The 14,316-nt window shown below is 41.8% G+C and overlaps 1 protein-coding gene across 13 annotated transcripts in view; it reads right to left on the bottom strand.

Moving 5' to 3' along the window:
• The window catches only part of ank1a (ankyrin 1, erythrocytic a), a 91,892-nt gene that overhangs the window by 74,799 nt on the left and 2,777 nt on the right, over positions 1-14,316 (bottom strand). For 12 of the 13 annotated variants that reach the window (XM_069523722.1, XM_069523725.1, XM_069523719.1 and 9 more), the window contains exon 1: positions 4,347-4,612. The exons of the other annotated variant lie outside the window; for it this stretch is intronic. In XM_069523722.1, the coding sequence (XP_069379823.1) occupies positions 4,347-4,472 (126 nt within the window). In that variant the 5' untranslated portion in view covers positions 4,473-4,612. Of the gene's footprint in view, positions 1-4,346; positions 4,613-14,316 lie in introns of those variants that run through there. 13 annotated transcript variants of the gene reach the window in all.

The raw sequence follows: 14,316 nt of genomic DNA, 5'->3' as shown, positions 1-14,316 counted from the left end.
CACAGTTCTGCACCACGGCTGATTAATTGCCTAAGCATCTATACGACAATTTTTTAAGTTTTAAAAAAGATGCCTGGTGGACTGTGGTCTGCAGACAGCAGCACTGTGTTCCAGACAATAAATAGCAACAAGGGAGACAGACAGTGCATCCTGATCCCGACCAGACTTATTGTTTGATGAGTCTGAAAATCAGAGCCACAGACAGGTCAGACCTCAGCTGCCCTGGCAAGTCAAAATCTAGTGATGATCTTCTGGCCACAGCAAATACAGACTTACATTATTTGACACAATATTATGTACAGTGGGGTTCTTTAAGTCCACACACCCATTCACTTTTTTTAAGAACAATCACCAAACATCCAATGTTTTCAGTTTCTCACAGGTGAGTATTAAAATTCCAGTAAAAAAAAAAACCTATGACGACATTTTACTGTGGTCTTTAATAGCCTAAATTGATTGATACGTTTTGTTATAACATAGATCCAATTATCGAATGCTTAATAAAAAATAAAAAAAGAGTTAAGTAGTAATGAAAATAATAATCGCAGTGCCAGTTCAACAGTGTTAATAACAAGTCAATGAAGGATAATAACCATAATTTTTTTAATCAGACCAGGAACAATCTGAAGTAATTTGGGTGATTTTCATCAACTGTTAAATGATTTAATATTTCTAATGAGAAAAATTGTGGTAGTTCATGTAACACAAAATGTATGCCCATTCAACCAAATGAGCAAAAGGCAAATGACACCATGTAGAAATCCATATTATTGCACAGAAAAATGCCGCTCTGTACATACGTCCTGACCCGGGACCATTGAATGTGTTAAACAGCCTGGAGCCTCACCAAATAACGATCCCATATTGTCGCATTAAAACAACCGGTAACAGGAGGAAGCAGATCTCTATACAGTCATAAAGAGTCCAACTTAGATAGTTTTATGGCTTTTAATATCAGCTCCCAGACAAATTTAGTTTATTATTAAAGAATTGGAATTAGACATTAAACTTAAAGTTGTACGTTTTTTCATCATAAGGAGAAACAAAAGAGTTTGATCATATTGGCCTAGTTTTCTGTCTTAATACATTCGTTTTAAAGCAGATCATTATAGTGGGCAAAGATCAAAAAAATATCTGCAATTTGCCATATACCAAAATAAAGCTACCAATATCTTAAGAATGCATGGGCCACAACGACACAGGTAAACAGGAAAAACTAAATCATGTATCCATGAAGTGTTAATACGTCTTCTATCTCAGCAGATGTACATTTCCTGTGACCTTGGAACAATCTTTAATAAAGTTAAATGATATAAAGTAAATGATGAGACTAACAATGGACCAATCAAAGCGGCACTTCAGACATATCTTTCGACGCCACTGTTGTCATGTTAACCACTTGACCCTGATGCAGCTTCAGATGTGGACACAAACACACTTACAGGCCGAGGTGAAAATAGGTGCTGACTCTGAAAAAGGGTCTTTCTTCACATCCTGACAATGCTCATTTTTCAAAAGGGGCACACTCATCAATAAAAGTAATTTGAGGACAACATTATCCACTGCTCAGCACCTGTGCCGTATAATACCACTACACCATGAAGCCAATTAAACTGGCACTTTCAACCTTTGATGACGAATTGTTCGCTTTATGACTCTGGACGCTCATCAGCGGACAAGGATTCATGTACCACAGGGACGGAAATAATCATGTAAAACACCAACCGTATATTAAAGAGATTAAAACAATTAAGAGCATCCACAAATCAAGAAATGTCTTCAAAAAAAACTCAAATTAAAATTAATTAATGGAATATAAATCAGGCTTTTGATTCTAATAAGCAGCTAGCATCCCCTAGAGGCCATAATACTCATTAGACCAAACTCAACTAGAGGAGAGCAATCAGACAAAGGTTTAAGCAGCCAGCTGACCGAAAGACACAGCCATCCATTTACAGGCCTGCTGCTGGGACTGAAATACCTGAACAACAATAAATCAAGCACAATAAGTTGAAATATTTTGTTTGTAAAAGTCATGTGAAGATTAATAAAAGAAGCTCTTTTAGGGATTCTTCACATGGCACTAAGAGAGAATGCATAACTCTGCTGAGGCCAAACAGTGCTTCATGAAACCACATTGAAATTCATAAAATCTGGATTTTTATTCATTTTATATTTTGATCTGCACCAAATTGCACAAGTATCATTCCCCTAAACATGTCATTTTTCAACATTTTTCTTTTTCATCAAGATCCATTAATTATTCCATGCAAAAAAAAAATGAAAGTTGCAATGTTAAACAAAAGTAAAAAATCATTCCTGGATCCGCAGCAAAAGGTATTAGATTCTCTCCTGATCGTTACAACATCCTTCCACCAAGTTTTGTGGTAATCCATCCGGTGCTTTTTGTGTAATGCTGCCAACTAACAGACAGACAAACCTCCTCAGCAGAGGTAATAACACAAAACACATCAGATTCACACAATGAATGATTGAAATGCCTCCAGTGAACATGGAAATTGAAGCTTAAAAAGCAAAAGACTGGTTTGCCTGTGACAAAAAACAAAACTGCTGTGTTTATGAATGTGTGTTTGAGCAAAATGCAAAGCGTGGTAAACCAATAAATGTGGCTTTGTCAAGGAAGGTGGCCCTCGACAACACTGCGAGAATGAAGACATGTTGATACAAGACAAAATATAGCTAAATCAGGTTAACCAGTTGATGATGAATTACAGTGTGTAGAATTTGTATTTTGTAGCTGCAGGCACCGCAGAGGAAACAAAGAGGGCACCAGAGAGACAGAGAGATAAAGATGAGAGAATCCCCCCTGTATTAACATCTGCTCCAGAAACCAGGAATGGCTGTAAGCCGGTGTTTAAAAAAAGGAGAGGGGTTGGGAGGGGGGAGCTGGAGGGGAGTGAGGAAGCTTATTTGAAAGACTTAAGCTGCATGGTTACGTAAGTGATATGGGATCCTCTGAAACCACACACTTCCAGTCTAAGTTGGGCCGCATAAGTACCCTCACCAGAAATCTCATTCCCTGCCTCTTGCATACTGTTAGAGCTGCAGGTCTTCCCCAACTGCAATCTGAACTTGCACATTTTACATGCAGGCATCTGTGTACTGGTTTTCATACAATGAAAATGTTAATATTGAGTAAAAATATGGAGAAACATGGAGCTGTCAGTCATCACAGCGACTCATAATGTGTTGAAAGCAGCCTGACGCTCCGAAACAAAAAAGAAATGAGCTGAGGAGAAAATCCCTGCTGAGAAACAACTACCCCAGGTACATCTGAGTCATACCACCTTTCCACCTCTTCCTCTTTTTCTCCTCTCTTTGATTTCTGCTACAACAAACCTTCTGACCTCATCTTACTCCATTTTGTACAAGCACAACAGATAAAGAAATATAAATCTAATCGCTGCACCAGCCCTTATCTGTCCTGCCTCCGCTCTCTGGTGGAAGTGGTACTGTGTGTGTCTGTCCATAACAGTGTCTCTACTGCATCAGCATCAGATTGATTTACAGCCAGCCTGGCACAGCGCAGCCTCACAGGGGGCGACTGGACTCATGCTCGCTTGCTGAGGACCAATTTGCCGCCAATACACAACAGCACAATCTGCAGATGACTCATTGTCATTAATGAGTTTGAGTGAAATGCGACAAGCACGGCCAAAGGGATAAAGTAGACTTGATGACAACCTTCCCGCAGTCTGTGACTGGCCGAACAGAGATTTATTGTTTACAACCAGTCGCTCCAGCTCAGCTCAGCTCTGCCTGGGACTGGTCAGAAAGAGAGAAGGCTGCAGGTGCTGCTCTGCGGTCATTACAATGCCACGCACAGGAAAAAACCTCACCGTTCCTCGTGGAAGATTACTGCTGTGATGAAATTTTCTCTCGCTTGACACGATACCGCAGTGTGAAAACAAAGAGAGAGAGAAAAGACGAGACAGAGATGTAAGGAGGGACAGAGACACGGCGAGAAGTACAGTACAACGCTGCCTTATCAGACGGCTCGTACAGGACAGTCAATAAAGCAGGTACCAAGCAGTCGAGGGGGAGTAGGAGAGCATGCAGTGTGTTGTACCGTCTCCCCGTGTTCTGTATGTGCGGGACATACATGAGTGCAGGGAGACTGTGTACACACAGTGGAAACACGCTCATGACTGGGCTTTCCATGTGTGCCGCCAAACCCCCTGACCACAGCTTAGCATGACAGAGAAAGACCAGAAGGGGGGGGGGGTCTCAACCTTCCTGTCCCCCACCCCTCCTTCCCCACCCCATCCCAACATCACCTCACCCACACCCCTGACTGTACCCCACCTGTGAATGGGTCCCAGTACCTTGCGCTTTTTATCCCGCGAGCGACTCCTCTTTTTAAACCTCTCCTCCTCCTTCTCTTTGCGCTCCTGCTCTAGCTGGGCTTCTAAATCCTTGTTCTTGCGGAGATGTTTGGCCGCCTGTGCCATGGCGCTGGTGGCGGCGTGGGTCGGGGCGGTGTCGTGGTTGGCGTGTGCAGATCCTGAGCGGTGGTGGGACTGCGGGGGACCACCTGGTTCGGGCCAACAGTAGCGCTGCCGCTGCTGCTGCTGCCTCTGCCGCTGCCGTGTGTTCCTGCGGAGTCTGCGAGCGTGCTCACCCTCTGCCTCCTACTCCTCCTCCTCCTCTTCAGCAGTGCAGTCACACACACATCGGCAGTCCTCAGCCGTCTGCTGTGGGATGCTACTGCAGCGCAACTCTCTCTCTCCCTCTCTCTCTCTCCAATGCTCACACAGGCTCCCTCTCTCAATCGCTCAAGTACACTTCCCTCAGTCACTGCTCTCCACTCCAGTCTCCCTCCTCCTCCTGTGCAGAAGAAAATGGATAAACAACCAAACAAACAGGTTTCCCTTCTTATTCTTAAGTTGTTTCTCCTCTTTACATCACCCTTCTCTCCACTGCTTTAAAATGCTGAAAATCTACATCCACCCCCCTGCATCCATATCTACAGAGATTAAAAGGAATGTACTGACTGAGTTGAGGAATAGCTCGAGCAGCTTTAAATCAAAGTCAGCTCTCCATCCTCACATTCTATTGATTTTGTTTCCTTTTCCTGTATTTAATTTCTCAGTATCTCACATCCCTGCTGCGTGTCCATCTGTGAAGGTTCTCTAGGCTGCACAGGGAACCCGACATCACCACAGCCAATCACGCCATCTCCCACACATACACACGCACCAGGATAACAGAGAAAAAAAAAAAAAAAACTAAAACATGCATGAGGGAAAAAAAACAAAACAATACTGCCTCTTACTCCTATACCCTCTCTCTCCCTCTGCTCCCCCCTCCCTTTTTACTGTTCAGGCGCTGCAGCACACAGGATTGGTACCCGTGCAAGGATGTTGGTGCAGTGTGCTGGTGTATATTAGAGTGAGGCTGTGAGCAATAAGGCTGGTCCACAGCACTCCCTGAACATCTATTATAAAGTGTGATAGCATAACATCAACAAAAGCTTTGCTTAATTGACTTCTGGTTTGGCCCCTTCGTTCCTTCATCTCTCCTTACAGCTGTGTATACAATAAAAATATAAATGTATGAATGATTACTACGTGTTGTGCTCATGTACGATGCGGATGCTCTATAATAAGGGAGATGCTGATGGAGCTGGCACCTGTTTACTGGTATTTTTCTCCTGTATCCTCCCTTTCCTTTTCCCTCTCCTCCCCTCCCTCCCCCTCTCTCTCCTCCTCCCTGCAATGCTGCTGACGCAGGCAAAAAGATCCTGTAACATCTCTCTTGGCTTGGCTCACTATACATCACACGTACAGGTCACACCGAGACTCAAACATACACACGTAGATATAGTCCACACGCATGGTCGGTCACACCCACACAGCGACAGTTGTTGAATAGCTTAATTTCTGGCTTAATTTTCATCCATTAGTTATTTCAGATGGACACATTACGAAATGTGCAAGAACAAGCAGCATATTATCTCTATCCATCAAGTCTTTTCTGACAGTTATGTTGAATGAATTTTGATATTGAACCCAATTTGAATGAAATAATGCAATTAGATGAATTCTAGCCTTTTTTATTTATTTAATGTGAAAAAAACGACACAAAATGTTGATTTCCATCTTTTGAGCTATATCCTCATTTCCATCATCACCTGCCACTGCTTTCTGTCCATATCGCTGTATGTGTGTCTCCATTTCTCCTGGCGAGGATTCCCTTCATCTGATAGCAGCTCTTTCTCTCTGTGCTGCATCACATTAATAAATAGGACTGGTGAAACTGCCGTCTGTCTGCAACATTACTGCAAAAATCCCTTCGCTCATGTGGCCCCAGCTATGACACAAACAAACACAAATACTGATGGGCTGACAGCCTTGTGGCAAGAGATCCATCACAATATCGAGCTCCTGGGGAATGTGCCTGAATGAATCACCAGCGGGACAGACTGCACCGGTAATAAGGAGGCTTTTTGCTTCGCCAACTGCATTGGTCTTGTTAAGATACACTCCTGCTGAGCTAATGGAGGGGGGCAGTTATACAGTGGATTTTAACACAGCCAGTGGGACCAGTTATTGTAGGACAATCATCTGAGGCTGAGCCTGGAGAGACCCTGTGGGGAGAGGCCGTCCCACCACCATCGCATTATTGAAAAACCTAAAGATTCACCGACAGTTCAAGCAAAGAGACGTTTTACCAGAGCGACGAGGATCAAACACCTGTATAAAAAGACATGAGTTTACTCTGAAAAGCATCCGCAGTATCATTATGTAACTATTACCATGTATTAGTGATGTAACTGCTGTTGTATTGTGATGCTACTTACTGCTCCATACCTATTTAATGAAAGCCAGTGGCTGGTAAAACAATGTAAAAATATTTGCTTTGGTATGGAAAAAGAGAGCAGCCATAAAAAGTTTACCAAAACTATTTCAACTATGGCACACAGTAGAGCACATACCTCTGCCAAGGCCCAACAGTCCTGTCACCAAATTACACTTACATTAATTACACTCAATTAATCATAGATATCAGTCCTCTATGTGCCTGATTTCATTCTCATGTTAGTTGAAACTGCAGAGTCCATTTAGTCGCTGGTCTGGCGTCTGTTTCATCTGTTTGCAAAATTCAAAGATGAGATTGATTCCTTTCAATGTTAATTTTGACTTGTTTCAATAATCCATAATCCGCATATAACTAATGTATTACTAATTCATTGTGCAAAGTGACTTTGACACCATTAGAGATCGGAATTTTGGTTTTGTTGCAACGGCCTCAAACAAATATTTTTGATGTTCTATTACTTATCTGTGTTGGCATAAAACTGCTGTTTCCAAGGTCAAGAATGAAATTAAAACCTCCTTCAAATGCTAAGGGAAAAAAATTGAAATCTTCACGTGATCAGAGCTAACTCCAAAAATGATTGTGAAGACTGTTACAGTACGTACAGTAGAACTCAAATGGTACTATAATAATCCTGCACATTTTTGCTATAGTAAGTGAAAACACAGGAATCATCTTTAAAGACCACATGTAAGTCTGTTTTTGTGATTCAGAGTGCACCCAGTGTCTTGTATATAGACGGACCCTGGGGTGGTCCTGCCTGGGACACAAAAGGGACAGGTTGTGTGGACCTGAGGATAGAAAGAAACACACTGCTACTGACGGAGCTCTCTTTAGTATAACAGCCAGGCCAGCACATTAACCGCTCCACTGCTCCTCTAAAAACAGTGGAGAGGACACGAAAGAGCCGCGCGCACGCACACACACACACAGAAGCATAACCACACTATCAAATCGAACGCCTCAGGATAGAAACACAGTCACTCAATCTTGTAAGTGAGATGTCTCAACTGGAACTGAAACATGCTGGAAGCAGGTGACTATAGTTTCAATCATCTAATTCCCAAAATCACTGTATGTGGCTGGTATATTTCTAGAATCGTTCATTTTATCTGCTTCACACTTGGTGTGTGTATTGTTAAGTGCCCAAGTAGTGCAATGTTGAATTTGGTGTAATTTGGACACAAAATAAGTTCTCTTTGGCAGCTTCGGCTGGGACTCTAACAAATGGTGTTGTCGATCACGACAAAGGACGACATCAACAACTGGATTCTCAATTTCAGTGTTCTGCATACTTAGCTTCTCTGAACTTTGAATGAACAGCTCTTTGTGCAGCAGCAGTGGTGCAGCTTCAGAGTTCTGTGCATTGAGTCCTGCACTCACTCTTAAGTTGCTCACTAACTACCGGCCACTTTTACAGTTTCAGAGAGAAAGATACAACCAGCATCAGCACAGGCCAAGCAAACAGTCCATTCCAAACATGCATGTTTACAACGGCACAGCACTTGTGTCTTGAAATGTCACATTATGCAGGTGGAGTGGGTTTTAACAGGAGAGACGTTACAGTACATATCCAGTCATTGATGAAAGCAAATGTTGGTTTTATGCTCATTAACACCCACACTACAGGGGACACTCCTGGGACAATATTCTCATTCCCATCTCTAATTTAGTCATCGCCTCATTGGGAACACATCACATGGGCAGACAGGTCTGGAGAATCTCCCAAAAACAAACACTTCATTAAACAGAGTTAGTGAAAATGACAGGAAAGCTAATAATGGATCCTACTGCTTTGCATCAATGGCATTCACACATCAGCAGCAGCAGCAGTGGCTCATGCACTGATACAGCCAACAGCTCATATTGAATCCACTTCAACAGCTGAGTGAGTCTCCACTGTGTAAGCTGGCAGACGTCCACAGTCTAAAGTGAGATACAGTATTCTGCAGGCCTGTGTCATCCTCTGCACCATCAACTGGGGCTCACAGCAGTTATTTCAGCAGCAACGTTAGTTAGTGTCAGCATAATGAGATGATGGGTTGAAGGAAAACATTTGGCTCCATTTGTGCCACTACTGTGGATAAATACTGTGAACCATCAAGTGGATTTCAAAGGATCATAATACCGCCTTTATAACCACGTGAAACAGATTATGGTCGGTCATCACAGAAGATCAATTGGAAAGGCAAGAAACGGCGGCAGGGAAAAACAGAGGTCAGACAGCACCCTCTATTGATGAGTAGGATATACTACGACAAACAAGGATGGGAACACATGCATGTGTCTACAGTCAAACATGAATTGTCTGAGTGTGAGTGGAATTAGCTCATCAGAGGCTTTTGGTCATAAACATAAAGTACGATTCAACAGCTGAACAACCAGCTTCAGGACAAAAACACATTACTCTTAAAACACAAAGTTAAAGCAGTGACCACAAGTGTCAGGAGATCAGGATAGAAAGAAACTAATACTAGCTCCTTTTTTCTGCCTGTTAAAAAGGTACATGACAAGGAGGGGACATTTTTGTTGTCTTAAGGGACGTCAGCAGAGGTACTCACAGAGCTGAATCAATGCCTTATAAAAGCCAGAGCCATAACAGCAGGACAGACACAGATGCAGCTATGTTACACGTCATGCCTCTGATTCCAGAGCATGCTTTGTAAAAATCACATCTTTATGTCTGTCTGAATAAAAAGGGTGTATTCATAGCGCCCCCTGTAGGTAACTCACAGCATTTGAAGTGAGCGTACGTACAGGGAAGCTCCTAACTGCACTGCAGCACAGATCTGCTCTGATAAGAACACACTGTTCATTTATCATCACACGTCCAAATGGACAGGATGAAACTAAATGAGAACATTAGCTCAAAATTTCATTAGAGCTGAAACTGTGCTTAATGTTATTTAAAAAGGAAATAGAAACTGAGATTCACAGGTGCCAGCTTATCACATGATCAGATTGGTAGCTTATTATTGGTTAAATGATATAAATGGAACATTTGAGTTCCGGACTGTTTGTCAGACTGGATAGAAAAAGAAGTGGGCTACAGGAAACTTATGGGATGTTTTTTTATGATTATCTTTGATATTTGGCACAGAGTGCATTTCTCATCCAAGGCCCAACAATTCCCTTATAATTCCCCAATAAACTGACTAGATCTGAATTTTTATTTTTTTCCGACAGTGGAAAAGAATTCTTTGATCCACCCTCTGATCCAGAACTACACCTATATTTAATATGTTCCTTCCTGACCCAGACAGCATCCTTCCAAGTTATGTGTTAATCCGTCCAGGAAGTTTTGTGTAATCTTGCTTATAAGCAAACAAACAGAGGTCAAATTAAATCCTCCAGTTACCCTGAAGGTAACTAAACCATGAATTAAAAACTAACTTAATGTAATGTTTAAATAAAACAAAAAGTATGTAGTTCTGTTTAGAAATGTCAACCCAGTGTGTCTTGATAAGCAGGACCACATCAGACCAAGTTAGCTAAACTGCTATTTGTTGGATGTCCCCTTCAGGTTTAGTGTATTTTCAGGTGTTACTGCGGTCATCCTTCCTCTACTGACATCGGACTAGTTGTGAATAAGGGACGACAGCACAGGTTTGGCTCAGAGACCTGAAACGCTCCTTTAGAAACCTCCCCCTCCCCCTCCGTGCTGGCACTGCACCACCAGAGAGAGAGCGAGAGAGATTGGGAAAGCCATATGGCAGATAACAAACCAAGCGCAGGCTTCGTGTCCACACGGTGCTGTGGCCCAGGCACCCTGCCACCTCATCTAAAGAGCTCATGTGATTTGGCTTCTTGTTCCACGGAAGTATGTGGAACACAGCTCGGTGTACACATGACACCAGCGCTGGTGACGGTGCACCACCACCAGCTCGGTGGTGTGAACAGCAGTTCAGCGTAGTGTCATATCTGCAGGGTCAGCACTGAACAACACCGTCACACCAGCTGGGAATGACAATGGCTTCAGGCAGATTGATGATCACTGCTGTTGTGTACAGTGGCTCTCGGAAAGCGCAACACAGTGTGTAAAAAGAGAAACAATACGTTGTTCTGTATTGGTTGTTGAAAACGGGTTTATCTAGTGATCATTACATAACTGCAACATCTGTTTAGCCTATATATATATATAAAAATAAATAAAACAATCAATGACGCATTTCCACGTCCTCCCACTATACAGAAATGACATCAATACATCCCATATATGAACGCTGCCATCTCACACATTTGGAGCCTGTGCCCCAGTAATCGGGGGATGATGCTGTGGAAATGAAGTCCCAGTGTTAACATGACATTTCACCACCTGTTTAGTGGCCCATGTCCCATGCTCTAACATGGAAGAGGCAGGACTAATGGCCTGTTCTACATTTAGCCACCAGGCAGCGATAAAGACACTTTTGGCTTCACTTTCATGTCATCCATATAGTCTGTGGTTGGAAGTTTAAAAATAGCTCAGAGCGAAATCCCTGTTTTTTGTTAATCATTCAGGTTCATTCAGAATAAGCTGCCATCAGAGGAATACAAAAGCAGAACTGCAGGTTCAGCAACGCAGGAAATGCTCAGCTCTCCCAGTTTAGTCAGATGAGAACAGTGACGCTGTTTTATATCTTACCCTGTTGTCTAATATCAATATACTCCAGAAAATGATCCACAAAATAGATCTACAGATAGACTCAGTGCATAATACCCACAATACCTTTCTCACTCCCTCATTCTCTCACTAAAGTTTCTGACCGATTGACAATCACAAAGATGAAGCTACTGTTCATGAGTCCTGAGACAAATGAAGCTGTAGCAAGGCAACACTTATCCAGTTCTCTTCTGCCATCTAGTGGTGTCACAGTGCATATGACTTCAACCTCATGAGACTGAAGTATTGAGGTATGTCTTCCCTCTGATTTATAGAAAACAATAAATATGATTCTGTCATGTAAACAATATTTTTCTAGGAAGTTGTCTTTAATGATAAGTGGTACTGTATAGAACAAAAGCCCTCAATTCAGACTCAGAAACCCTATTGTTAAAAAGAGCTTATTAATGCAGCACAAAGTGTTTTAAGGTTTTTACAGTAAAAACATATTTCTAGTGTTGCAACCTTTTGCATTCTTTCAATTTCACCAAGCACATCTATAATATTTATAATTTAAAGTCAGCAAGGCAGTAAACTGTTTTATTAACAGTGCTACACTAAACTGAAATTTCCTAACTGTGGCTAACCACAAAGTCCATGCATGGGATGTGAGGATGCAGGAATGTTATGAGGAGGGTGAAAGGAGGACACGAGGGGTAAAAGATTTACTACATGAACGCTTGGCTGGCACCGACAGGGCAAGACAACGAGAACCTGAAGGTTGACTGCTCAGAATCACTGCAGATTATCAAATGGACAGATTTATGTGTTTGAGGATAAATCACTGTCATCAGTGTTTTCAGTGGAAAAACAAGAAGAAATCTTTTGCTTTATGCAGCAAATTGCTGTTTGTTTCAATGCATTTAGAAAAAATGAAATTTGCTTTATCTTTTTTAGATTATGTCTTCACCTCTGTCTCTTTGTTGGTTGGTTTGTATGTTTGATAGAAAGATTACACTATACCAACAAAACTGATTTCCATGAAACTTGGTGGAAGGATGTGGTATGGTTCAGGGAAGAACCCATAACATTTTAGTGCGGATCCAGGAATTCTTTTCCACTTTCTTTAACATTGTGATATGGGACGTTTTTCAACATTTTCCCAAGATATGATACATGAACCTTGATGAAAATTAAAAAATGCATATTTAAGGAACTGATATCCATGAGTGTGTAATATTTGGTGCAGCTTGATCTAATTTAAGGAGACTATTGAGGTTAGCGGAGGTATGCTCTCTACTGAGTCATTCTAGTTTCGACGTGCTTTATGTGTAATACTGGAGGAAGAAGGAAAGTTGACTTAATGTTTTTGTAAATTAAAAGTGTCTTGTAATCCCCACAAATGCATTGGCAAGACACAGAAATAATGAATGCATATATATAAGTATGATTTAAACTGTCCAACAGTCCCCTTATAAAACCATATTTAATTTAACTAGATACAGATTTTCTGGGGATCTGCACCAAAACTACAAAAACTCAAAAGAACTTATGATCCATAAATTATTCTGAAACATCAACAAAAATTTGGAAAAATGGAAATGGGATCTTCGCACTACATCCTTGCACCAAGTTACATGACAATACAGTATGTCCAGAGGTCTTTATGTAATCCTGCTTACAGACAAAAACAAAACCTCCATGGTGCAGGAAATTAAAAGAAATGGTCAGTGGTAATAATGCTATCTCATTTATATCATACAAACATAATAAAAAATTTAAGGGCTGAAACCTGCAAAAACCGAGATGATGATACAGTATATCCTGTATTTAGGGAGTAACAGGAGTGACCCCAATTTAAAAAAAAGGCAAGATGTCACTAGGAGTGAAAGGAGTGAAGAGGGAGGCTTAGGAGAAGAAAGGAAATGGAACAGGAAGTGCTAGGGAGGAGGAGGAGGCCGGAGGTTGTTGTCCATACCCCTGAGTCCCATTCCCTTCCCCTCACTCCTCATCTCCTCTTTCTTTTCCTATGGGGTTTTTTCTTCCTTACATATGTTATTTATTCCTTTAATTCCTTAATGAAAAGAATGATTCCATCCTCTTCTCAGCACAATTCATCCTTTCCTCATAGGTGAACACACACAAATAAAATACTCCCCTCTTCCATTCTCCTGTGATAACAGACATCATCTGAAACTTGCTGTTAATAATCTGTCAATAGAGCAAATTTCAGAAATATCCACTTTAAATACATTAAAAAGGAAAATACAACAACATCTGGTGACGTTGTTTCAAACCCAGAAGCATCAGAGTAGAGAATAGCCTCCGTGGACCGTTAGAGTAATTACTGGTTATCTTTTACAAGGTGTAACTGGAGCCAAGCAGACAGTGTCTCCCCTCGTGACACCCAGCGACTCCTCACTTTGTCCCAATCTGTTCCCTTAGATGTACAGCCCCGCCTCCTTCCACCTGTCTCCTATTCTTCCTTTCTAATCAGGCGTCCCTGCCAATCAATTTGATCGCCATGACAACATTTAGCGCGCCACCCCCCCTCCAAACACAACCGCCACTGCTGCCGCCACCCACTCTTATAAACAAAAACAAAACACACAAAAAAAGAGAAGCTGAATTCCGTCAGCTCTGGATTGATGAGGGGGAGTCCTGTCAAAGGACGGAGATTAGATTAGGACTGAAGCGCTCACACACACACACACACACACGCACGCACGCACGCACGCACACACAGCTCAGAGGCAGCAGGTGCTTTTGGTTAAACCTTAATTACATGATCTCTGATTTCTCTAATTGATATGGTAATGACTAAGCAATTAATGCAAAAGCAGAAATACCAGCAGCTCTACTAATGAATGGATTTATTTGATTAGATTTCGTCC

This window comes from Paralichthys olivaceus, chromosome 4 (assembly GCF_024713975.1).
Source record: "Paralichthys olivaceus isolate ysfri-2021 chromosome 4, ASM2471397v2, whole genome shotgun sequence".
NCBI classification, from domain to species: domain Eukaryota; kingdom Metazoa; phylum Chordata; class Actinopteri; order Pleuronectiformes; family Paralichthyidae; genus Paralichthys; species Paralichthys olivaceus.
Note: the sequence above shows the minus strand (reverse complement) of the source record. Positions and strands in the feature narration are given on the sequence as shown.